Here is a 27,200-nt window from a genome sequence, read left to right on the forward strand (position 1 = left end):
CTGAGCCTCATTTTGACTTGTTTTAAGGACATTACACAAAGTTGGATCAGCCTGTAGTGTGATTCCAAATCCAGACCTCCATGGGATGATCAATTTGATTTCCATTGATAATTTTTGATTTTTGTGTGATTTTGTTGTCAGCACATTCAACTATGTAAAGAAAAAAGTATTTAATAAGAATATTTCATTCATTCAGATCTAGGATGTGTTATTTTAGTGTTCCCTTTATTTTTTTGAGCAGTGTATGTTTCACATCCTTCGCCTAAGGGGGAAATGCAACAGGGAGCAAAATTGGTATGGCAACGCTCAGCACAAATATGCAACACTGAAATAATTAACCTGGGTCAACACAAAAGCAAGTAATGTGACTACTCCTTGGGTTTCAGTTACAGAGCTGTTCATAAACTTTGATTTGATTGAATCAATGTGCACGCAATCTGAGGAAACATAGAAATGTAAAACACAGTACAAGACTGTAGGAAAATAAACAATAGTAAGAAACATTAGTGTAGAATGTGCATTTGCTCACCAATTTAATCATTGACACATGATAAAGAGTTATAACCCTCAGTGATAAGAGCCTTACAGCATCTTGGAGGTATCATGGTACTACAGATAAACCCACACACAACATATCAATACTGTCTAATGTATCCCTAACTAAATGTGACACCCTGACTTGTCACACAATAGGGGAAAACGCCTGAAGAATTTTGAAGCGTCATTCTCAAAAATATTGCTGAGCGGCACACGTTGTCCAGAGTAGCTTGTACATCCTTGGGACATTGGATTGGAGGGCTTCAAGGTTTTACTGCTAACCTACAAAGCATTACATGGGCTTGCTCCTACCCATCTTTCTGATTTGGTCCTGCCGTACATGCCTACACGTACGCTACGGTCACAAGACGCAGGCCTCCTAATTGTCCCAAGAATTTCTAAGCAAATAGCTGGAGGCAGGGCTTTCTCCTATAAAGCTTATTTTTATGGAATGGTCTGCCTACCCATGTGAGAGACGTAGACTCGGTCTCAACCTTTAAGTATTTATTGAAGACTCATCTCTTCAGTAGGTCCTATGATTGAGTGTAGTCTGGTCCAGGAGTGTGAAGGTGAACGGAAAGGCACTGCAGCAACGAACCCCCCTTGCTGTCTCTGCCTGGCCGGTTCCCCTCTCTCCACTGGGATTCTCTGCCTCTAACACTATTACAGGGGCTGAGTCACTGGCTTACTGGTGCTCTTCCATGACGTCCCTAGAAGGGGTGCGTCACTTGAGTGGGTTGAGTCACTAACGTGGTCTTCCTGTCTGGGTTGGCGCCCCCCTTTGGGTTGTGCCGTGGCGGAGATCTTTGTGGGCTATACTCGGCCTCGTCTCAGGATGGTAAGTTGGTGGTTGAAGATATCCCTCTAGTGGTGTGGGGGCTGTGTTTTGGCAAAGTGGGTGGGGTTATATCCTGCCTGTTTGGCCCTGTCCGGGGGTATCATCGGATGGGGCCACAGTGTCTCCTGACCCCTCCTGTCTCAGCCTCCAGTATTTATGCTGCAGTAGTTTGTGTCGGGGGGCTAGGGTCAGTCCGTTATATCTGGAGTATTTCTCCTGTCTGATCCTGTGTCCTGTGTGAATTTAAGTATCCTCTCTCTAATTCTATATAAATAAATTTGATTTGATTTCCAGGAAATCTCAAATGTCAAAAGGTTAATGGGATTTAGAAGTTGGTCAGCAATTATCATGGGCGGGCAGACTGGCCATCAGGCAATTCTGGCAAATGCCAGATGGGCAGGACCATCATTTTGTTGGGTCGGCTGGTCAAAATTGACAACAACAAAAAACTATTCACAAAAAAAAAAAAAAACTATTTTGTCATTATTATGTACAGCTCCAAAAGTATTGTCACGGTGACAAATGTTTTCTCTCTGTACTCCAGAATTGAAATGATACAATGACTGGTTAGCGCAGACTGTCAGCTATAATTTAAGGGTATTTTCATCCATATCGGGTGAACTGTTTAGAAATTGCAACCCCTTTTGTACATAGTCCCCCCATTTCAGGGGACCAACAGTATTGGGAAAAATGTTGTAAAAAGTTTAGTATTTGGTCCCATATTTAAAGCACACAATGACTACATCAAGCTTGTGACTCTACAAATTTGTTGGATGCGTTTGCTGTGATTGTTTCAGATTATTGAAAGGTAAATAATGAATTGTGTCATTTTGGAGTCATTTTTATTGTAAATAAGAAGTATTTTTGAACACTTATACATTAATGTGAATACTACCATGATTACGGATAATCCTGAATGAATCGTGAATAACGATGAGTGAGAAAGTTAGACGCACAAATATCATACCCACAAGACATGCTAACCTCTCACCATTACAATAACAGGGGAGGTTAGCATTTTTGGGGATATGATATTTGTGCGTCTAACTTTCTCACTCATCGTTATTCACGATTAAATACATCCAACAAATGTGTAGTCAAAAGCTTGATGTAGTCACTGTATGCTATAAATATGAGAACACATTCTTAACTTTAGACTACTTTAATAAATACACAAGTGAATTTTGTCCCAATACTTTTGGTCATATACATTGGGGGGACAAATGTACACAAATTGCTGTAATTCTAAACCGTTCACAAGATATGGATGAAAATACACTCAAATTAAAGCTGACAGTCTGCACTTTGACCTCAGTCTATCATTTCAAAGAGACAAAACAAAAAAATGTGTCACTGTCCCAATACTTTGAGTTCATTGTATATTTCAGCTATTGCCTGATCAGTGGACAACGGCCGGCCCCGTTTTCTGATTGTGAATTTTTGCACAACCTTAGCCATTCAAAGTCAAACACGCATCAGCAAAGAGACCTGCATTGACTCAAGGTCATCAGTCAGCCCAGATCAAGGATAGTAAAAAACTGAAAAGATGGTGCCAAAATAGTTAGAGAAAAAAGAAAGGCTCTTCATGCCAATGCTGCTAAGTGTGTGAAATTAACCAACTCATTTTGTAAAAGTTCTGGTTTTGCTGGTCCAAGTGATGTGACTGACTGTGCTGAGAAATGATGCTAGGCTTAGCACAGACAGATCAGCAGCTGCTGCAGAAGACAGTGCAGTCGAGGTAGGGAGAAAACCAGGGGCGCAACTTTGGTTTTAGAAAGGGTGGGGGACGTAATAAAAAAATATTATATACAGTGTAAGTCGGAAGTTTTACATACACCTTAAAAAATACATTTAAACTCAGTTTCACAATTCCTGACATTTAATCCAAGTAAAACTTAGGTCAGTTAGGATCACCACTTTATTTTAAGAATGTGAAATGTCAGAATAATATTAGAGAGAATAATTTGTGGAGTGGTTGAAAAACGGGTTTTAATTACTCCAACCTAAGTGTATGTAAACTTCCAACTGTATATACCGTCATACCGCTCAGGAGGGAGACACGTTCTGTCTCCTAGAGATGAATGTACTTTGGTGCGAAAAGTGCAATTCAATCCCAGAACAACAGCAAAGGACCTTGTGAAGATGCTGGAGGAAACAGGTACAAACGTATCTATTGCCACAGTAAAACGAGTCCTATATCGACATAACCTGAAAGGCCGATCAGCAAGGAAGAAGCCACTGCTCCAAAACCGCAATAAAAAAGCCAGACTACGGTTTGCAACTGCACATGGGGACAAAGATCATACTTTTTGGAGAAATGTCCTCTGGTCTGATGAAACAAAAATAGAACTGTTTGTCCGTAATGACCATCGTTATGTTTGGATGAAAAAGGTGGCAGCCATGCTTCCCAACCTTGAAGCATGGCGGTGGCAGCATCATGTTGTGGTGGTGCTTTGCTGCAGGAGGGACTGGTGCACTTCACAAAATAGATGGCCTCATGAGGAATGGAAAATTATGTGGATATATTGAAGCAACATCTCAAGACATCAGTCAGGAAGTTAAAGCTTGGTCGCAAATGGGTCTTCCAAAATGGACAATGACCCCAAGCATACTTCCAAAGTTGTGGCAAAATGGTTTAAGGACAACAAACTCAAGGTATTGGAGTGGCCATCACAAAGCCTTGACCTCAATCCCATAGAAAATGTGTGGGCAGAACTGAAAAAGCGTGTGCGAGCAAGGATGCCTACAAACCTGACTCAGATACACCAGCTCTGTCAGGAGGAATGGGCCAAAATTCACCCAACTTATTGTGGGAAGCTTGTGGAAGGTTACCTGAAACATTTGACCTAAGTTAAACAATTTAAAGACAATGCTACCAAATACTAATTGCGTGCATGTAAACTTCTGACCCACTGGCAAATGTGATGAAAGAAATAAAAGCTGAAATAAATCACTCTACTATTATTCGGACATTTCACATTTTTTAAATAAAGTGGGGATCCTAACTAACCTAATACAGGGAATTTTTACTGGGATTAAATGTCAGGAATTGTGAAAAACTGCATTTAAATGTATTTGGCTAACGTGTATGTAAACTTCTGACTTCAACTGTATATATGTATCACTCAAAGGTTTGGACACGCCTACTCATTCAAGGGGTTCTTTATTTGTACCATTTTCTACATTGTAGGAATAATAGTGAAGACATCAAAACTATGAACTAACACATATGGAATAATTTGGTAACCAAATAAGTGTTAAAACAAAATATATGTTATATTTAAAGATCCTTCAAAGTAGCCACCCTTTGCCTTGACAGCTTTGCACACTCTTGGCATTTTCTCAACCAGCTTCACCTGGAATGCTTTTCCAACACTCTTGAAAAATTTCCCACATATGCTGAGCACTGCGGTCCAACTAATCCCAAACCATCTCAATTGGGTTGAGGTCAGGTGTCTGGAGGCCAGGTAATCTGATGCAACACACCATCACTCTCCTTCTTAGTCAAATAGCCCTTACACAGCCTGGAGGTGTGTTGGGTTATTGTCCTGTTGAAAAACAAATGATAGTCCCACTAAGCACAAACCAGATGGGATCGTGTATCACTGCAGAATGCTGTGGTAGCCATGCTGGTTAAATGTGCCTTGAATTCTAAATAAATCACAGACAGTATCACAAGCAAAGCTCCCCCACACCATCAGACCTCCTCCGTGCTTCACGGTGGGAACCACACATGCAGAGATCATCCGTTCACTTACTCTGCGTCTCACAAAGACATGGTGGTTGGAACCAAAAATCTCTGAAGCATTTATTTGGGATGCAATTTCTGAGGCTGGTAACTAATGAACTTCTCTGCAGCAGAGGTAACTCTGGGTCTTCCTTTCCGGTGGCGGTCCTCATGAGACAGTTTCATCATAGTCGTTGATGGTTTTTGCGACTGCACTTGAAGAAACTTTTGAAGTTTTTGATATTTCCTAATTGACTGACCTTCATGTCTTAAACGCTCTTAAAATGACATGCCTAAAATGACATAGCCAAATATAACTGCCTGTAGCTCAGGCCCTGAAGCAAGGATATGCATATTATTGTTACCATTTGAAAGGAAAACCTTTGAAGTTTGTGGAAATGTGAAAGGAATGTAGGAGAATATAACACATCAGATCTGGTAAAAGATAATACAAAGAAAAAAACAACAGTTTTTTTGTACCATCATCTTTGAAATGCAAGAGAAAGCCCAGGTTTTCCAGCCCAGGTGCAATTTAGATTTTGGCCACTAGATGGCAGCAGTGTATGTGCAATGTTTTAGACTGATCCAATGAACCCTTGAAAATTTTGTACACAAGCCTGCCCAAATGTGTCTAATTTGTTTATTACTAACTTTTCATGGTCAAAACTGTGCACTCTCCTCAAACAATAGCATGGTATTCTTTCACTGTAATAGCTACTGTAAATTGAACAGTGCAGTTAGATTAACAAGAATTTAAGGTTTCTGCCAATATCAGATATGTCTATGTCCTGGGAAATTCTCTTGTTACTTACAACCTCATGCTAATCACATTAGCCTACGTTAGCTCAACCATCCCAATCTTGAAGACGTTTTTAAAGTAATGGACTGTCATTTCTCTTTGCTTATTTGTGCAGATCTTGCCATAATATGGACTTGGTCTTTTACTAAATAGGATTGTCTTCTGTATACCACCCCTACCTTGTCACAACACACTGATCGGCTCAAACGCATTAAGGAAAGATATCCCACAAATTAACGTTTAACAAGGCACATGTGTTAACTGAAATGCATTCCAGGCAAAGAGTGGCTACTTTGAAGAATCTCAAAAATATTTTGATTTGTTTTAACACTTTTTTGGTTACTACATTATTCCATATGTGTTATTTCATAGTGTTGATGTATTCACTATTATTCTACAATGTAGAAAATAGTTCAAATAAAGAAAAACCCTTGAATGAGTAGATGTGTTCTAAATTTTGACTGGTACTGTATACATTTTGAAAAATATATATTCCCCTAACATCCCTCCCCTAATTGGAGTAAACTAATGGACAGCAACACTTAGGCTTCTACTTGCAGCTTATACAGTACATGGGTGATTTTGCAAATATGGGCCTTTTTGTGTCTCAGGGTTAGATTTTTATTGCACAGCCATTAAGTAGAAACAAAAAAAACTTTCAGCTTTCAAAATGTTTTTTAAATTTTAAAGCATTTCATGTCTGGATTTCACTGTTTTTGTCCTGTGTCGCACCAGGACTTTAAACATTCTTCTATGTATTACACTTACAAAAGTTTTGATAACTACAAAATATTTAATGCACCGGTAATTTTTTTTATGAATAAATGGAAACACTAGATGTGGATAAGCCATTTGATACTTTCCCCCCCCCACAAAATACAGTCATCCCTTAAGTATTGTGTCATTACCACCACGATAAGCAAATTACATGATCATCTTTTTTCAAAAGTTTGTTTACTTGGTTACCATGAACATGAATAGTGACAGTGGAGAGCATGGATGTCATGAGGGGAATTCCAATTTTGATGCCAGGAAATTATAAAAATATAAAGGTAAATATAACTTGAGAAGATAATATTTTAAATGTATGTGATTGGCAAATAGGCTATAATTTCATAAAATTGTTAGATTTTTTAAATTATGTTTTAATTGTGTGTATTTAGGATACATTGTATGCTAGCTGTTCAACTGGAGTTAGCATGCTAGAATCCCTGCTATTTATGCCCAAATACTGTTAAAATGTCATTACCACCACATAATGAACTGTGATGTCAGGACAGCATGTGGTGGTAATGACAAAATGTACTAGTTCATCCATTTTTACTTACCTTAAGACCTGGAAAAAAATGTCTGTCCTACATTGTAACACTCACTACCGAGTTCCAAACTGCCTCTGGAAGCAACGTCAGGAAAATAACTGTTAGTCGGGAGCTTTATGAAATGGGTTTCCATGGCTGAACACAAGCATAAGATCACCATGCACAATGAGTGGTGTAAAGCTAGCCCCCATTGGACTCTGGAGCAGTGGAAACACATTCTCTGGAGTGATGAATCATGATTCACCATCTGGCAGTCCGACAGTCGAATCTGGGTTTGGTGGATGCCAGGAGAACGCTACCTGCCCCAATGCAGAGTGCCAACTATAAAGTTTGGTGGAGGAGGAATAATGGTCTGGGGCTGTTTTTCATGGTTTGGGCTAGGCTCCTTAGTTCCAGTGAAGAGAAATCTTAACACTACAGCATACAATGACATTCTAGATTATTCTGTGGTTCCAACTTTGTGGCAACAGTTTGAGGAAGGCCCCCCCATGCAAAAAGCGAGGTCCAAACAAAATGGTTTGTTGAGATCGATGTTATCACATCTACTCCCACTCCTCCCCTCCAGCGTTCGACGTCACCGGTTTACTAACCACCGGTCCTGGCATTCATCATTAGGCACACCTGGACTCCATCACTTCACCGATTACCTCCCCTATATCTGTCACTCCCTTAGTTCCATTCCCCAGGCAGCATTGACTATGTGTTTCATGTCTATACACTACTCGTGTTTGTTGTATTGTTCTATGTTCCGTTTATTATTAAACTCACCACCTGCACTTGCTTTCCAACTCCCAGCGTATACGTTACAGGTGTGGAAGAACTTGACTGGCCTGCACAGAGAGCCCTGACCTCAACCCCATCAAACACCTTTGGGATGAATTGGAACAAATGGTCTGTTCTATATCTTCAATCAAATTAAACATGTACAACTGTTACATTAAAATGTTTAAAGATATTTTTCATCAGTTGTTTTATATGAAATGTAATTTCCACCACACTCAGTTATTACCACAATGCTTAGTCATTACCGTCACGGTACATATTTTTGATGCAAAGGTGTATTAAATTCTAATTAATAATTTTTTCCCCACATATGTGTACCTTATATGATTGTGCTTAAGATCATTTCAAAAGTAATGTTAAATACATGTTTCTGAATATCATCAAGGCATATATGGACATTTAGACATGACAATGATGAATACATATAATTAAGAACAAAACAAAAAAACACATTTAATGTGAAACGTTATATAAAAGACCTTAGGTGTAAGAACCGACGCTGGAGATGAGAAGCAGGCACAGGGAGTGACCATTTAATGACCGGACATGTGCCAGAACAGGGGGGAACAAAACGACATGACCACAATATGCTGAAGCGGGGAACAACCTCGGGAACAGACAGATATAGGGGAGGTAATGAAAGTAGCTGATTGAGTCCAGGTGAGTCCAATGAATCGCTAATGCGCGTGACGAGGGAAACAGGTGTGTGTAATGATGGTGGCAGGAGTGCGTAGTGCTGGGCAGCCTGGCGCCCTCGAGTGCCAGTGAGGGAGAGCGGGCGCAGGTGTGACATTTTCAGAGCGTTGCACCGTGATTGGCTCAGTGTTCTGTCAGACATGGGGAAAGTACGTCACCTCAAAGTCTAAGGGGTGACCTCGAGATTTTGAGTCCTTTGGATATTGACATAGAGATACATTAGAAGTGCCCATCCAAGAAGGCTCAAGGTCATTGGCCACAGATAAAATGACGTCATATCACGTTGTATGTACATTAGCTTTGATTGAACTGATCATGTCAACATCATACTTTCAAAATCTTAGCAAGCAATCATAATCATGTCGACAATCTACTGGCAAATCCTTTTCAATTCTTGTCATATGAAGAGAAATAATGAAGAGAAATTATAGATAAAACGTATCGGTGCTCATCGGCCATTGGACATAAACTTTGTTGTCCCTCTCTGTGGTCGCAGGTCCGTCTGCTGGATAGTTGTTCGTCAGAGAGTCTCTGGTTGCGTTCCCCATAAGTCCCAAGGTCTTTCGTGGTTGTAGTTGTTATAATGGATACTTCAGAATACCATTTGGAAATGTTCTTAGATCGACTGCATTTACCAGACAAAAGTATTTAAACAGCTGCAGTCTGAATAATTGTTCTTTAGTATGTAGATTTCATAGCCATTTCAACGTGGGGGACCTCATCCCCGTGTTTTTAACTCTTGTAGAGTTGCCAACCATTTCAACATGTAGCTACCGCTTCATGGTTTCTGATCTCCTTAACCATTCGAGACGTCCGGCTTACCGTGGGTCTCTTTGGCTTAAAATGTCAATTTTGTCACAGGTGGTTTTATACTCTGTGGGAGAAGGGGGCTTTCGATGAAAATGTCTGTACTCACGGGGGCGTGGTCACTGACTTGTTAAACTTTATATGAAAATCCAAACTCTCATTTAGAAGGCACATCACATTTAATCTTTTCACAAATAGTTTCATATGTAATCATATACGTTTCATAGCATTTAGATATAAACCCCATAATTGAGAAATGGACAAAACCAAAGACACAGTAATGTGTGTTTCATGTCCTTCATGAGATCGCCAAATGAAACACACTCGACATGACTGTCCCTTAAGTGTCCACGGACCACTCCCACAATCTCAAAAATAGAAATACTCTTTAGTTATTCAAACTTTTGATGTCCAAGGGTCTCTCTGTGTTCCACAGTTTACATTCCAATCTCAAACACTACAGAGCATAGAGGCAGCGTATTTTACGACCGCCATAAAACAACCGACTTCCCGCTCTACCCCTCTACGAGAGAGAGCACGCTGTAGAGCGGACCCACTGTAACCTGATCCTTCAGATCGTCACAGAAGAGTTATGACAGTGTACAGGGAGAATACTGTTAGAACGGCCCATGTTCTGAATTCTGTCGCCGTACATTTCAAAAGTGCTGAACAAATAGTTATATTGACAACGTCCGTCATAGCTCGCTCATTAATGTCTTACGGATTGCCTCTTATCCGCTCGTCGTTCCCTTATGCCATAGTTTGTACATTCAATTGTCATTAGAAACCACATTTGTTTAAACAAGTCAGCCATATCAGCTGTTTTTTTTTAAAAGGCAGTAAAATGAGGCTGAATTAACTGTTTCGCTGCCAAACAAGGCTCAGCTGATAGCCAGGTGTAGCAGTGGTAAAGTGTTGGGACTGCTGTTGTGACTCTGCTTTTGGGACAGCTTTATGTAGGCCCTAACACTTTGTAGGCACCGTTTGTCACCGTTATAGTGCAATTAATCTATTGTTTTGTGTTGTGGATTTGCTGGCATGCATTATTATTTTTGGTCTTTTTTTTGCCCCACCAAGATTTACATGCTAAAATCGCCACTGATAACTTGACATTTCTTCCATACATTGTGGGAGGATAACCAACCTTTCAATTAATGACAATGCAGGTATTATACACTATAAAATGCTAGGTTACACAAGTTACACAACATGTTTGGTGTACTTAGACGACATCATAGTGTTTGGCCGTACATTCCTAGAGCACGTGAAGCGTTTAGACAAGGTTTTCAGCGGATTGGAGTAGGCGGTACTTCAGGTGAAGCCATCTAAGTGCCATTTGTTCAGGTCGCAGGTGAGCTACCTGGGACACATCCTCTCAGTTGCGGGAGTGGCCACTGACCCCATGAAAAGAGAGGCAGTCAGGTCATGGCCTAGCCCCAAGTCACTCACAGAGGCAAGAAGCTTTTTTGGCCTGGCGTCATAATACAGGAAGTTCATACCAGATTTTGCAGCCATGGCGGAGCCGTTGTACAGATTAACAGATCAGGGAAACATTTTTGCATGGAACGCAGCGTGTGAAGGGGCTTTTAATGACATAAAGTCCGAGCTTACCACGTCCCCCATCCTTGCTTTCCCGGACCCAAATCTAGATTTCATAATAGATACTGAGGCATGTGACAGAGGCATAGAGAGAGTGCAGTAGCATATGCCAGTCAGGCACTGTCAAAACAGAAGAGGAAGTAGTCAACTACCAAGAAGGAGCTTCTTGCTGTGGTAGTGTTCCTTAAACATTTCAGACACTTTTTGCTGGAGAGGAAATATCTACTGAGAACTGATCCCAGCTCACTGAGGTGGCTGAGTAACTTCAAACAACTTGATGGAGAGTCGACTACATGGTTAGAGAAACTGGATCAGTTTGACTATGATATTGTCCACAGGCCAGGGAGACTGCACAGTATTGCAGATGGTGTATCACGCCGACACACATATACAGAGAGTGTAGACACAGCCATCTCACAGGAGGCCACTGTCAATCTGAGAGCCGTCGTAAACAAGCCTCAGGATGTCACTATAGAGCCTGTAGTTGGAGCTCAAACAAGCCAGGCAGTACCCAAAAATGCAGCTTTCCTACTGGAAGCACAGGATAGAGACCCAGTGGTCTCCCAGTTAAAGAAATCGGAGCCAAAGTTCAGGCCTTTCAAACAAGTGTGGGGGGCATTACATGTGAAGAATGGGGTGTTATGCCTTAAGAGTCAAAACTATGAGACAGATGACACCATCTGGAGAGGGGTTGTACTAGATGAGCTCATACATGAGATATCCACAATGACAGAACAGGGCGCCATTTAGGAATTGAAACACTCACCGGTAAAATCAGAGCAAGATTTTATTGGCCAGGCTGGCAGAGGGCCATATAGCAGTGTTTTAAGGGCTGTGTGGCGAGCGCTGCATACAGGTTACAGGGCCCAGCCCCCAGGACGTGTTCTGTCACAGGCTGCCCTTTTGAAAGGATAGCTGTAGACTTAATGGGTCCGTTTACAGAGATTACTTTACTAGGTGGTCAGAGGCCTATACCATACCCATTCAGGAAGCAGTACCAGTGGCCAAGAAGCTAGTAGAGGAATTTGTGTTGAAAGCTAGGCGTTCCTCACTCTATCCATAGTGACCAGGGGCGACATTTTGATTGCGCATTTCTCTAAAAAGACTACAATCTTTTACAAATGAACAAAACACGAACCGCTCTGTACAACCCACAATCAGATGGTTTAGTGGAAAAAATTAACAGAACTCTGATCAACGTGCTGTCACTTTTTCTTGATGACAATCAAAGAAATTGGGATGAGATACTCCCATATAAGTTGATGGCATACAGGAGCAGTGTTCAATCTTCCACGGGGTTCACACCATACAGGATGCAGTTCGGCACTGAAATGACTTCACCGGTTGATGTGGTTATGGGAACACAAAATGAAGGAAACAGTATGTTTCTCAGTATGTGCAAAAGGTGCAAGGGTATTTAAGCTGTAAAGAGAAATCGCCTAAAAGCCACAGGTAAACAAAAGCAATACTTTGATCTAAAGGTGACACCCCAGAGGTATGAGGAAAATGAATGTGTGTGGTTTCGAGACTACCAGAGGAAAAAGGGGTTGTCACCCAAACATGAGAAAGAAATTCAAGGGTCCTTTCAAAATTGCAAAGAAACTGTCAGAGGTGCTGTATGAAGTAGTACAGTGTAATGGACTTATCATGCCGTGGTACACTACAACAGGCTCAAACCTTACTTTGGGGTTGTTTCAGAGCATGAGGTCACTGGCACGGGACAAGAGACTGAGTTGAGCACTGACTCATTTATGCCTAGTAAGACATTATTACCCCCCAAGGAAAAAGCAACCACTTTTGCCTAGTTTATCCTTCAGGAGAAGGGTGGGGGACATTGTGGGACTGTGGGCTCCAAGGGATGTTAATGCCTCAGTGGAATGGGAACTGGACACTGTCAGGACTGAAAGCTCAGTCAAAGACACAGAGTCATACCACGCAAATGGATGTGAACACTGAGTTGCCCTGTGCACCTGAAGAGAATGTGTCTCCTTTGAGACGGGTCAAGCACCTGAGTCCATTGCAGCAGAAGATCACATGGGTCAGGGAGGTAGACCCCAAAGGACTATTAGGAGGCCTGTTTGGCAAGAGGGTTTTGTGTTGAACTTGGTCAATGCATTCTGAATGTGTTTGGTTACTGTACACTTCTCAGACGTTATTTTTTGTGTGTTTATCCAGTTTAAGAAGCGGGTAATGTAAGGTTTTACAAAAGTCTCTCAGCCCATCACACAATGTTATGCAAATTAGTTACTGTATGTGAGGATGCGGGAGGTATGCTGGGGGAGAATTATTGGGAAGGCGTTTTGTGCAGTGGGTCAGTGCACTGTGTGTTTTTCCAAATAAAATATAACTTGATTATTTCATGGGAAATGAGTGTCCTCGACTGTTTACGCTAGTCAACAAACTATGTGCGAATTTCGGCGGCTTTACAGTTTAGTTACAATAGTAGTAATAGCCACCCCATATTGCTATCTGACAGATAACTAGAGGCTAGAGCTGACCTGGCTGTGGTAGCTACTCAGTAGCGTAGCTTATTCATTCACCTCAGTCGAGAGCTAACTAGCTCAGCATTGCGAATAAACACACAAAAAAATTCTGTTAAGTTAAGCAGCAGTTGCCTTGCCAGCTACATCAGTCAACTAAAGAGTAGCCCGTTTCTGTTCCTTTTACAACTCGGTGGTGAAAGAGCTTAACGCGTACACTAATCTATGCTCAGCTCTCCCTGCTGGTCCAACCAGCCTTCCAGAAGCTTTGCCTTCACACAGCCTGTCAGCCCGCTCTGTGGTGTCCGCGTGGTCCTAAATCCACATTTTATAATCAATCCTCAGGTTGTTTTTAACAAACATAATCGATAATATTTCAACCGGACCATAACCTATTCATTAAGAGACAAAAGGAAAATGGACAGCTCCTCTCGCGCACGCAGGAACTTTTCGGAGGACACCTGACTAGTTTAGAAAAATCTCGTTCATTTTTCAAAATAAAAGCCTGAAACTATGTCTAAAGCCTGGTCACAGCCTGAGGAAGCCATTGGGAAAGGAATCTGGTTGATACCCCTTTAAATGGAAGAAAGACGGTCCAGGAAACACAGATAAAAAAATATATATATAACTTCCGGGTTATATTTTCTCAGGTTTTGATCTGCAGAATACGTTTTGTTATACTCACAGACAATATTTTGACAGTTTTGGAAACTTTGGAGTGTTTTCTATCCTAATCTGTAAATTATATGCATATTCTACAATCTGGGCCAGAGAAAATGTCCGTTTACCTTGGGAACGTTATTTTAAGAAAATAAAAAAATTCTGACCCCTAGCGCTTTAATAAAGGCCATTTAAATAATACTAAATTGAGGCTTCACAAAGCATTTATAACCCTGCCATGCATCTTGCATTGCCAGGATATTGGGTCCGATTCCCAGCCATACGTAAAAATGCTTTGGATAAAAGCATCTACTAAATTGTATATATTATATTACATGTCACTAAAACATTTCTGGGATGGCCCAACCTCTTTTCACTCTTGGGTGCATATTCAATATTGACCCTCAATTTGCCCCAAAATGCTGTCCTGCAAGATGACACACATTCTAAAGTGCAGTCATGCACAGCAAAAAACATTGGTAGGGCCTTGTACAATCCATATTTTTTTTGCCTACTTATGTTTTCTTCCCAAATTCAATTTTCTTGATTTTTCCAGGTTTCGGATGTCCCCCATTTTTTTCTGGGTTATCTGATTGACTTTTGAGTTCTGTGAAAAATCTAAGAAACTTCGATGTTTGAGTGTAGTTGCCTTATAATTCAGTGAGCATGCCCTGCACTGTTGTTTGGTTAGCAGATTTTCTGTAGTGCAGTAAGCACATGTGATGTGATTCCGCTGCCAATGGAATGGGTGGAGTAAAAGGGGGCTCCCGAGTGGCACAGGACATCTTACCCAAACCGGTCGCGCACGTGCGTTATCGTGCGCAAATTGATTTTGTCCCCCCACACCAAACGCGATCACGACGCGCAGGTTGAAATATCGAAACAAACTCAGAACCAATTATATTAATTTGGAGACAGGTCGAAAAGCATTAAACATTTATGGCAATATAGCTAGCTAGCTTGCAGTTGCTGGCTAATTTGTCCTATTTAGCTAGCTTGCTGTTGCTAGCTAATTTGTCCTGGGACATAAACGTTGAGTTGTTATTTTACCTGAAATGCACAAGGTCCTCTACTCCGACAATTAATCCACACATAAAACAGCCAACCGAATCGTTTCTAGTCATCTCTCCTCCTTCCACGATTTTTCTTCTTTAGACTTTATATGGCGATTGGCATCTAATAGTATTACCAGGACCACGACCGACCTCAGTTCGTCTTTCAAATCACCCACGTGGGTATAACCAATGAGGAGATGGCGCGTGGCTATTAGCTTCTATAAACCAATGAGGAGATGGGAAAGGCAGGACTTGTACCGCGATCAGCGGTGACACCATATAATATTCTGTATATACAGTGTTTTCGGAAAGTATTCAGACCCCTTGACTTTTTTCACATTTTTTTACGTTACAGCCTTACTCTAAAATGGATGAAAAAAAAAAATCCTCTCGTCAAACTACACACAATAGCCCATAATGAAAGAGCAAAAACAGCTTTTTAGACATTTTTGCAAATGTATTAAAAATAAAAACACTGAAATATCATATTTACATAAGTATTCAGAACCTTTACTTAGTACTTTGTTGAAGCACCTTTGGCAGCGATTACAGCCTTGAGTCTTCTTGGGTATGGCGCTACAAGCTTGGCATACCTGTATTTGGAAAGTTTCTCTCTGCAAATCCTCTCAAGCTCTGTCAGGTTGGATGGGGAGCGTTGCTGCACAACTATTTTCAGGTCACTTCAAAGATGTTCGATCGGGTTCAAGTCCGGGCTCTGACTGGGCCACTCAAGAACATTCAGAAACTTGTCCCGGAGCCATTCCTGTGTTGTCTTGGCTGTGTACTTAGGGCCGTTGTCCTGTTGGAAGGGGAAACTTCAACCCAGTCTGAGGTCCTGAGCTCTCTGGAGCAGGTTTTCATCAAGGATCTCTCTGTACTTTGCTCCGTTCATCTTTCCCTCAAACCTGACTAGTCTCCCAGTCCCTGCTGCGGAAAACCATTTCCACAGCATGATGCTGCCACCACCATGCTTCATCGTTGGGATGGTGCCAGGTTTCCTCCAGACGTGATGCTTGGCATTCAGGCCAAAGAGTTCAGTCTTGGTTTCATCAGACTAGAGAATATTGCAGGCTGTCATGTGCCGGACCACTCTACCATAAAGGCCTGATTGGTAGAGTGTTGCAGAGATAGTTGTCCTTCTGGAAGGTTCTCCCATCTCCACAGAGGAACTCTGGAGCTCTGTCAGAGTGACCATCCAATTCTTAGTCACCTCCCTGACCAAGGTCTTTCTCCCCCGATTGCTCAGTTTGGCTGGGCGGTCAGCTCTAGGAAGAGTCTTGGTGGTTCCAAACTTCTTCCATTAAGAATGATGGAGGCCACTGTGTTCTAGGGGACCTTCAATGCTGCATAAATTGTTTTGTGCCCTTCCCCAGATCTGCGCCTCGACACAATCCTGTCTCGGAACTCTACTTACAATTCCTTTGACATCATGGCTTGGTTTTTGCTCTGACATGCACTGTCAAATGTGGGACCTTATATAGACAGGTGTGTGCCTTTCCAAATCATGTCCAATCAATTTAATTTGACACAGGTAGACTCCAATCAAGTTGAAGAAACATCTCACGGATGATCAATAGAAATAGGATGCACCTGAGATAAAATTAGAGTCTCATAGCAAAGGGTCTGAATACTTATGTAAATAAGGTATTTCTGTTTTCTCTTTTTATATATTTTCCACACAAAAAAGCTGTTGACGTTTATTGGGTATTGTGTGTAGATTGATGAGGAAAAACATTTATTTAATCGTGTGGAAATAGTCAAGGGGTCTGAATACGTCCTGAATGCACTGTCTATATATATTTATAAACTGGGTGGGTCGAGCCCTGAATGCTTATTGGCTGACATCCATGGTATATCAGGTATATACAGTTGAAGTCAGAAGTTTACATACACTTAGGTTGGAGTCATTAAAACTCGTTTTTCAACCACTCCACAAATTTCGTGTTAACAAACTATATTTTTGGCAAGTCGGTTAATCTACTTTGTGCATGAAACAAGTAATGTTTTCATGACATCATGGGAAAATCAAAAGAAATCAGCCAAGACCTCAGAAAAAAAATTGTAGACCTCCACAAGTCTGGTTCATCCTTGGAAGCAATTTCCAAACGCCTGAAGGTACCAAGTTCATTTGTACAAACAATAGTACGCAAGTATAAACACAATGAGACCACGCAGCCATCATACCGCTCAGGAAGGAGACGCGTTCTGTTTCCAAGAGGTGAACGTACTTTGGTGCGAAAAGTGCAAATCAATCCCAGAACAACAGCAAAGGACCTTGTGAAGATGCTGGAGGAAACAGGTACAAAAGTATCTATATTCACAGTAAAACGAGTCCTATATCGACATAACCTGAAAGGCCGCTCAGCAAGGAAGATGTCACTGCTCCAAAACCGCAATAAAAAAGCCAGACAACGGTTTGCAACTGCACATGGGGACAAAGATCGTACTTTTGGAAGAAATGTCCTCTGGTCTGATGAAACAAAAATAGAACTGTTTGGCCATAATGACCATCGCTATGTTTGGAGGAAAAAGGGGGAGGCTTGCAAGCCAAAGAACACCATCCCAACCGTGAAGCACGGGGGTGGCAGCATCATGTTGTGGGGGTGCTTTGCTGTAGGAGTGACTGGTGCACTTCACAAAATAGATGGCATCTTGAGGAAGGAAATTATGTGGATATATTGAAGCAACATCTCAAGACATCAGTCAGGAAGTTAAAGCTTGGTCGCAAATGGGTCTTCCAAATGGACAATGATCCCAAGCAATACTTAAGAAATTGTTGCAAGAATGGCTTAGAGGACAACAAAGTCAAGGTATTGGAGTGGCATCACAAAGCCCTGACCTCAATCCCATACGAAAATGTGTGGCAGAAACTGAAAAAGCGTGTGCGAGCAATGGGGCCTACAAACCTGACTCAGTTACACCAGCTCTGTCAGGAGAAATGGGCCAAAATTCACCAACTTATTGTGAAAGCAGCTTGTGAGGCTACGAAATTTGTACCCAAGTTAACAATTTAAAGGCATGCTACCAAATACTAATGAGTGTATGTAAACTTGCCCACCTGGGAATTGGATGAAAGAAAAGCTGAATAATCATTCTCTCTTACTATTATTCTGACATTTCAATTTTTTAAATAAAGTGGTGATCCTTACACTGACCTAAGACGGGAAGTGTAAGATTAAATGTCAGGAATGAGTTTAAATGTATTTGGCTAAGGTGTAGGTAAACTTCCGACTTCCAACTGTTGTAGTGTGTATATATATTTGGAACTCAGTTGGGGTCTCATTAGTTTAGAAAATTTTCTCCGCCCAATTGACAAAATGAGTAGATTTGAATAAAATTTGTTACAAAAATTGCAAACATTTTCTCTCCACCTCATGGCAAAATGTGTACAGTCGTGGCCAAACTATTTTGAAATGTTTTTTCAAAAAGTTGCTGCTGTTGGTGTCTTTAGATGATATTTGTCAGATGTTACTATGGAATACTGAAGTATAATTACAAGCATTTCATAAGTGTCAAAGGCTTTTATTGACAATTACATGAAGTTGATGCAATTCACCTGCATGCGCAATTAACACTCCTGACTGATGGCAGACCATTCTTGCATAATCAATGCTTGGAGTTTGTCAGAATTGTGGGTTTCTGTTTGTCCACCGCCTCTTGAGCATTGACCACAAGTTCTCAATGGATTAAGGTCTGGGGAGTTTCCTGGCCATGGACCCAAATATCGATGTTGTTCCCCGAGCCACTTAGTATCACTTTTGCCTTATGGCAAGGTGCTCCATCATGCTGGTAAAGGCTTTGTTCGTCACAAACTGTTCCTGGATGGTTGGGAGAAGTTGCTCTCGGAGGATGGTACCATTCTTTATTTCATGGCTGTGTTCTTTAGGCCAAATTGTGAGTGAGCCCACTCCTTGGCTGAGAAGCAACACCCACACATAAATGGTCTCAGGATGCTTTACTGTTGGCATGACACAGGACTGATGGTAGCGCTCACCTTGTCTTCTCCGGACAAGCTTTTTCCGGATGCCCAAACAATCGGAAAGGGTATTCATCAGAGGAAAATGACTTTACCCCCAGTCTCAGCAGTCCAATCCTGTACTTTTGCAGGAATATCAGTCTGTCCCTGATGTTTTTCCTGGAGAGAAGTGGCTTCTTTGCTGCCCTTCTTGACACCAGGCCATCCTCCAAAAGTCTTCGCCTCACTGTGCGTGCAGATGCATTCACACCTGCCTGCTGCCATTCCTGAGCAAGCTCTGCACTGGTGGTGCCCCGATCCCACAGCTGAATCAACTTTAGGAGACGGTCCTGGCGCTTGCTGAACTTTCTTGGGCACCCTGAAGACTTCTTCAGAACAATTGAACTGCTCTCCTTGAAGTTCTTGATGATCTGATAAAATGGTTGATTTAGGTGCAATCTTACTGGCAGCAATATCCTTGCCTGTGAAGCCCTTTTTGTGCAAAGCAATGATGACGGCACGTGTTTCATTGCAGGTAACCATGATTGACAGAGGAAGAACAATGATTACAAGCACCACCCTCCTTTTGAAGCTTCCAGTCTGTTATTTGAACTCAATCAGCATGACAGAGTGATCTCCAGCCTTGTCCTCGTCAACACTCACACCAGTGTTAACTAGAGAATCACTGACATGTCAGCTGGTCCTTTTGTGGCAGGGCTGAAATGCAGTGGAAATGTTTTGGGGGGATTCAGTTCATTTGCATGGCAAAGAGGGACTTTGCAATTAATTGCAATTCATTTGATCACTCTTCATAACATTCTGGAGTATATGCAAATTGCCATCATACAAACTGAGGCAGCAGACTTTGTGAAAATTAATATTTGTCATTCTCAAAACTTTTGGCCACGACTGTAGAATTGCATGAAATTAACCACTAAAATGGATTGGGCACCAAAATTATTTGGGCCCCTAAATGGCTAGTGCCATCTCTGACTGCATGTGTGGGTATGGATGTGGGTTCACAGACCCACTACAGCCCCTCATGATGAGTTCAGCCCCTACCCCCATCAAAGTTGCTCATCCCTGCTCCAAGTTATGGGGGCTCCATTTGCAACATGTAACATTTTGTGAAAACATTTTATTCCGTGACACAAAATGCAAAGATTGTAACTTTTTGTGTCCATAAATTCCTAACAGTGTCTGCATTTTGTGGACAAAGTGCAAGTGTGTACCATGCCTCTTTATCAAAGATTTCTATACAAATTGTATCTTTACTTTTCTTTGCCATTCATTATCCCCACTTTCCTCTGCTTTTGCATTTCTTCTAAAATGCACATGAAGAGATACAAGCAAAGACATCAGAGGAAGGTTTTGATACCGTCTCTGGTACAAGTAACTTGAATACAGAAACACATTCATCATGCAATCATGGTTCAAAATATAAAACTATTATTGGAAAAATACAAAGATTAAACATATTCATGATATCAACAAAATGATTATTTCAATTGATTTCATAATTAAAAATGTTTTGTTTAAGAATGTAAACTAGCCTGTGTCTCAAAGTCCTTGCCACGTCACCCAGCCCCTCCTCTGTTCCCCCTCTCTCAGTCACATCCCATCCGTGTCAGTGTTGCCACTTCCACTACTGTTGTCCAGGTCAAAAGGTGTGTGTTCCTTCCATGTGGGCTTTGACCTAAGGACACGTTTCCTGTTGTTGAAGAATTAAATTATTATTTAAAAAATTCTAAGAACAAGCAGCATAAAACAAGCCTCTTTACCATACCAAAATCACTCCCGTGGATAACCCCTATGGAGACAATTTATGACAAAATACAGATTTCAACAAATGTTCTCTAAAACATATGAACTTGCCAACCTTCTGTAGTAGAAGTTACACCTCAATCTGGGCTTGCTACAGTCTAAGACCTCATCCACTGATGGAGCTCTTTCCTGGCACACGAAACAAAGAAAAATACATTTACAATACACATTAACTTCATATCGGTTTCCTTTTAAACTGAAACAAAATTTGACGTGTGTTCCATCCAGATGGAGAGAAGTGAGTTCAGTTGGCCCGACTACTGATAAGTGGTTTGCTATGTAATAAGAAAACCTCAACTAGTCAAGAGACAAACAATTGAAGGTACTTACTGCTGAGATATTCTCCTCCCTGGGCCCTCCTGCACACAACTGTTGGTCTTGTGAAGCAATGCACACATCATACTCCCCTAATGTCGGACTTTGCAGCTCCACACTACTAGCTGTGATAAAAAAAATATTTAAAAGAATAGCTAACATAGAATGCTAGGATTTCAAAAAAGCACGGTCAAATCACATCTTAAGCTATGCTCATGATTAGTCAGAGCACAACCACTAGAGCTTTTCTGATTGTTATTGAATATCTTTTTTTGTGTTGTGATGGTTATTTGTCACTTGTCATAGATTTCTTGCCTTTGGTTAATTTATCTTTGCAGTCTTCCTCACTGGTCTGGCTTTTCTGTGGCAGAGAACACACAGAAAAAAAAGCACACTCAATCTAAAGTGGGTTGCAGAGACAGGAAAACACATGAGTTGCCAAAGCAGAAACACAGAGTTCAAAAGTAATAATACCGCATTGTTATAAATCAGGAAGCAAATTACATTTACAAACTCTGCAAGGAACCATCCTCAAAGTCTGACGTCTGAGACTGAAAGACGTTAATTCATGTAAATATGTTTCCAAAATCAAAAGGCTATCCTAGGCTATCCTTTCCCAAAACGTTTTATGGAAACAATTCATGGAGAGAGAATCTGAGATGCTTGCAATTCAGTGAATCCAGTAACACTCTAGGTTTGAATTAAAACAGATCTGAATGGAAGCGGTTGGTGGAATCCATTCTCACATCATGTTGGGAGCAGGTGTGCCTGTGAAGCCTGGTCTGTAGTGCAATAATCTCTCCCTCTGTCCGGAACAACTGGACCTGCAGCTCATCACAGCGCTCACCCAGCTCCCGAATCTGTTTCCGGTACTGGTCCTTATCCTGGAGGCTCCGGCAATTCTCCTGGTGGTACTCCTCTCGAGAGGCGATGGCCTATCGCAACAATAGAGGAAAGACAAAACAGGGGCTTTGGTTCGCTTTGCTGTAGTGGTTTATATGAAACAGATGGCAAGTGTGGTTGGACGAACATCTGATCATAACCACGCAGATAGTCAATTCTTTCATTTTGATCAAATAGAAGTAAACTCTTTTGGATCAAATGAAAGTAAGCACTACGGGACGAATCTTAACCTTCACTTGAATTTTCACTTAGTCATGCATTGATGTCAATGGGAGACAACGTGAAAGTGGAAGTTAGGATTTGCCACTGAGCCAGTGAAGCCCTAGAATGACACAGTCCTAGAATCACACCATGTTCACCTTGTCTCTCTCCCTGATGACCTCATCCATCTGTTTCAGGATACCCTCCATTCGGTCACGATACATTTTGGCATCCTTCTTCAATGTCGTGCATTTCAAGTCAAGAACCTCGTTCGCCTCTAAGTACTGCAAGAATAAATCAAACCTACTTATTACAATTGGAACAACAGAACTTGCCACATCATGGGAAAACCCAACTTGCACAATTTAACACACAGGCAGCTATTCCAATGAATGAGGAACAAGCTGGGGCAGATGACAAAAATAAGGACATTTATGAATTCCGATGCTGAGGATCAGCATTCTGAGTAAATAATGTGATTTGTGTTATACATTTTGCACCTGTGTTGAAAGAGCAGTTGAATAATATATATTTTAAAAATGCTAATATAATCAGTAGTCTTCTCTACAACTAATCCTAAACAGTGCTCATTGTTGTGGAAAATATCAGGCTGTGATGTATACCCTATTCCGCAGTGCCTCAGCATCGTGCAGATCTCTGCGTAGGGTGTAGATGTTGTTGACCAGCTCCTGGTGCTGAGCCTGAGAGTGCTGCTTGTAGTCCTCTAGATTTTCAACGCTCATCCTCTCTTGATCCAAGGGGGCTGGAGCTGTCCCCTGTTGGAACATTCAGATGACTCCTGTCACACTACTCAAGACAATACTTTTACCACACAACTGTACCGGCCTGAATCGTACTGTGCAGATTCAGATATTTTCTTTTCACGTTGTCCTTTTCAGCAGAGTTCCCTCAAACTATAGTGGATGCGTAACCAAGCCAGCACAGTACAGCTCTGCTCAGCTCAGCACGACTTGGCTCAGAAGTGTGAAAAGGGTACAATTGTGCATCTGAAAAATCCCATGTACTTTATTTGCAAATACATTTGTCTTGCGGCGCACAAAATGGCACTCCTAGCTGTTATTCCAAAATGTTTCCAGTGCAACGCATTGTACTTTTTATTTCCCTGCATATCCAAACATTTGTTGAGAAATGATCACTGAAACGGACTGAGGAGAGATCGAACGTACCTGAGCAGACGCCTCCAGATCCTGGATGCGCGCTGTGAGCAGATGATTGTGTCTCTGGAGCTGCAACATCCTGTCCTGACTCGGTCTCTGCTCCATGGCGTTCTTCAGTTTCACAGTTCTGATTTTCGAGTCGCTCTCTGCGTTCATCAGGCAGTGGTTCAGCTTCTCTATCTATTGATCAGTAAAAATCCCATTAAAACTGTGTTCGCTGTCGCTGATTGAGTTTGTGCTGTTCTCTGACAAACGTGTCAACATGTCTGACTGCAGAGGTCTTTTTATACAAAAAATGTTAACCATTTGTCATAAGTTATTGTGTTTGGGTTTGCTAGAGCTGCAACCCCCCCCTCGTCCTATCTCACCTCCAGCTGCAGATCACGGGCGGACATGAGGGCACTGTTCTTCTCTTCGCTCAGCTTGGTAACATCGTGCATCAGGCTGTAGTTCTCGTCCTTCAGGTGGCGTACCTCCTCCCACAGCCGGCCCTTCTCTTCCCGCATACGATGCACGCGCTCCTGTTGCTTCCGCAACTCCCTCTCCCTAACCTGGTGCTGGCGGACAGCGTCCTCCTGCGCGGCTGCAGCCGCAGCGGCCTCTTGTCTGCGCCGGCGTTCCTCCTGCAGTCCCTTCTGCAGACGTGTGACCTCATTCATCAAGAACTGAGTCAGTCCTGACTCACCCACCGTGTCTATGTCAGAGAGAGGACAGTATGTTATGCAGTGGAGGCTGCTGAAGGGAGGACGGCTCATAACAATGGCTGGAACGGAGTAAATGGAATGTCATCAAACACATGGAAACCATGTGTTTGATGTGTTTGATACCATTCCGCTCCAGCCATTACCTGGAGTCCGTCCTCCCCAATTAAGGTGCCACCAACCTCCTGTGATGTTATATTACCGTAAAATCCATTGTCACAGTCAGCCATTGGCACTTTGAAGGATCTGAGCAATACATTTAATAACTCATAACTTTAAAGAAATGCATAAAAGCTTGAATGGAAAATACACAACTTTTCTACAGAAAGATGGTTCATAGCTACTCACCAACTAGTATAGAGAAGACCCTGGCAGGTTCTTTGCCAGTAATCTTGTGATACAGCTGAGGATAGTCCAGCTCCAAACTCTCGAGGAATGCCACATAGCCTTTGCGTCCAGTTCTTTGAAGAATATCCAATAGTGCACCTGTGAGCATGAATCTGAGGTTTAAAAGTAAGGTATGGACATACATTTCAGGTCATCTTTATTTGGCAGATTATCACATCTCTCAATGGCTGAATTGATATATAGCAATCTTCAATCTTCTGAGATGTGCAGTGCAATTGCAATAAAGATGACCTGGAATCCAACTTAATTGTTGTAGTTCAAAGTAAAAAAAAGTGATACACTTGACCGTTTTCTCAATAACCTGAAATAGAAAACTGTGCCTTACCTACTTTGCGTCGTCGGACGACCAGATTGGGGTCATTGAATATCTGCTCCTCATCATCACAGCTTAGCACCTTGCACTGCCGCAGGTAGGGAGTGATTTGCGACGGCTCAATGGTCTTTATCAGCAGCAGTCTGTATTCCTCCAGCTGGACCCAGCACTCCTCATCCTCCATATCTGACACACTCTGTCAGTCCCAATTGTCTCTGGGTCCCTGCTGGTCTAATAACTCTTTCACTAAGGGTTTATCAACTTGGAGCTAACTCTAGTTGTTAAAGTGGCTACAATCCAAATGTGGAACTGTTATGTGGAACTGCTGTTTTATGACGCAAGAGTCAAGTTCCTTTTTTTGTAGGAGTTATTTCGTTTTTTCCATTTCCCCCATTTCACAAGTATTTGTGCTGAGACAAACTCTTCAAGAAAATGTTTAATAGTGAAAATGTAACAACAGTAGTGACTTCTTGAAAAGTTGTGAATAATCGACCTACCAACATACAGCATGTTCCTTTTTTCCTAATAAACCAACACAGAATTATGGAGTGATTAGAGTGATAGAGTATTGGCAGTAGTACGGGCATCTGCAGTTACTCACTCTCTTCTTTAATGACTTTGAGGCAATGACTGACTGACTCCCTTACCACAATTAAACCAACCTGCCAGATTATAATGAGTGTTATAAACCAGGTGATTTGAGCCCTGAATGCTGATTGGCTGAATGCTGTTTTATTTCAGACCACATACCATGGGTGTGACAAACAATTACTATTTACTGGTCTAATTACAATGCTAACCAGTTTATAATAGCAATAAGGCACCTTGGGGGGTTGTGGTATATGGCCAATATACAGTGCCTTCAGAAAGTATTCAGACCCCTTGACTTTTTCCACATTTTGTTACGTTACAGCCTTATTCAAAAATGTATTAAATAATAAAAAATCCTCAGCAACGCAAAGTACTTGGATTCAGCCCTTAGCCATGGTACTGTAGACAGGTGTGTGCCTTTCCAAATCATGTCCAACCAATTGTATTCACCACAGGTGGACTCCAATCAAGTTGTAGAAACATCTCCAAGATGATCAATGGAAACAGGATGCACCTGAGATACATTTCCAGTCTCATAGCAAAGGGTCTGAATACTTATGTAAATAAGCTCTTTTTGTTTTAAAACATTTCTAAAAACCTGTTTGATCAATGGAAACAGGATGCACCGGAGATACATTTCCAGTCTGAGTATTCAGACCCTTTGCTATGAGACTGGAAATGTATCTCCGGTGCATCCTGTTTCCATTGATCATCTTTGAGATGTTTCTACAACTTGATTGGAGTCCACCTGTGGTGAATTCAATTGGTTGGACATGATTTGGAAAGGCACACACCTGTCTACAGTACCATGGCTAAGGGCTGAATCCAGGTACTTTGGGTTGCACACGGCCCTTAGCCGTGGTATATTGGCCATATATACCACACCTGTTCGGGCCTTATTGCTTAAAGTATTTTCTACAGATTTATACTACACTGAATAAAAATATGAACGCAACATATAAAGTGTTGGCCCATGTTTCATGAGCTGAAATAAAAGATCCCAGATATGTTCCATACACACAAAAAGCTTATTTCTGTCAAATGTTGTGTTTACATCCCTGTTAGTGAGCATTTCTGCATTGCCAAGATAATCCATCCACCTGACAGACCATGTGTATAGCGCCGCGTGGGCGAGTGGTTTGCTGATGTCAACGTTTTCAACAGGTTGCCCCATGGTGGCGGTGGGGTTATGGTATGGGCATTGTTACGCACGCCTCTGAGAAGAGGGAACGCAACTCCCTGCTGCAACTCAACTCCCTGTGAAGTGTAAGAGGTATGGACTGTAGGCGTGAGTAAGGACGACAAAGGCAGATTTTACCGTTACTAGGATTTATTTCCTTACGGTAATATGGGGAAAAGGGGCTGGACGGAACCAAAGCAAAGAAAGTAAATATCAAAACTTCCCCCTTTCCTATCTAACCTGCCTACTCACTTAATTTACCTAACTTAACACCACCTGGTGCCCTAAACCAAAATACAGGGGGTGGTCCGCCCAGGTCTTACCTAGTGTG

General features: G+C 41.7%; 1 protein-coding gene across 1 annotated transcript; it reads right to left on the bottom strand.

Annotated features, from left to right (window-relative positions):
- Nucleotides 1-20,373: 20,373 nt before the first annotated feature.
- On the bottom strand, nucleotides 20,374-25,409 carry LOC111957441 (caspase recruitment domain-containing protein 9). The gene is made up of 11 exons (XM_023978265.2): nucleotides 25,111-25,409; nucleotides 24,726-24,863; nucleotides 24,045-24,370; nucleotides 23,686-23,856; nucleotides 23,122-23,274; nucleotides 22,657-22,782; nucleotides 22,141-22,329; nucleotides 21,710-21,755; nucleotides 21,410-21,519; nucleotides 21,135-21,208; nucleotides 20,374-20,966 (listed from the first exon to the last, which is right to left on the bottom strand). The coding sequence occupies exons 1-11, from the start codon at nucleotides 25,280-25,282 to the stop codon at nucleotides 20,867-20,869; spliced, it is 1,605 nt and encodes a 534-aa protein (XP_023834033.1). The 5' UTR covers nucleotides 25,283-25,409; the 3' UTR covers nucleotides 20,374-20,866.
- Between the last annotated feature and the right edge of the window lie 1,791 nt (nucleotides 25,410-27,200).

The sequence above is a fragment of the Salvelinus sp. IW2-2015 genome, linkage group LG33 (assembly GCF_002910315.2).
Source record: "Salvelinus sp. IW2-2015 linkage group LG33, ASM291031v2, whole genome shotgun sequence".
Lineage (NCBI taxonomy): Eukaryota > Metazoa > Chordata > Actinopteri > Salmoniformes > Salmonidae > Salvelinus > Salvelinus sp. IW2-2015.

Excerpts from the sequence above, each read along its gene's own strand:
- LOC111957441 (XM_023978265.2), bottom strand. The coding sequence starts at position 25,282 with ATGGAGGATGAGGAGTGCTGGGTCCAGCTGGAGGAATACAGACTGCTG. Across the intron at positions 21,756-22,140 it reads ACACCTGCTCCCAACATGAT|AAAAGCCAGACCAGTGAGGA; the intron begins GTGAGAATGGAT and ends TCTCTGCCACAG. Across the intron at positions 21,520-21,709 it reads CAAAGATAAATTAACCAAAG|CTAGTAGTGTGGAGCTGCAA; the intron begins GCAAGAAATCTA and ends TTTTTATCACAG.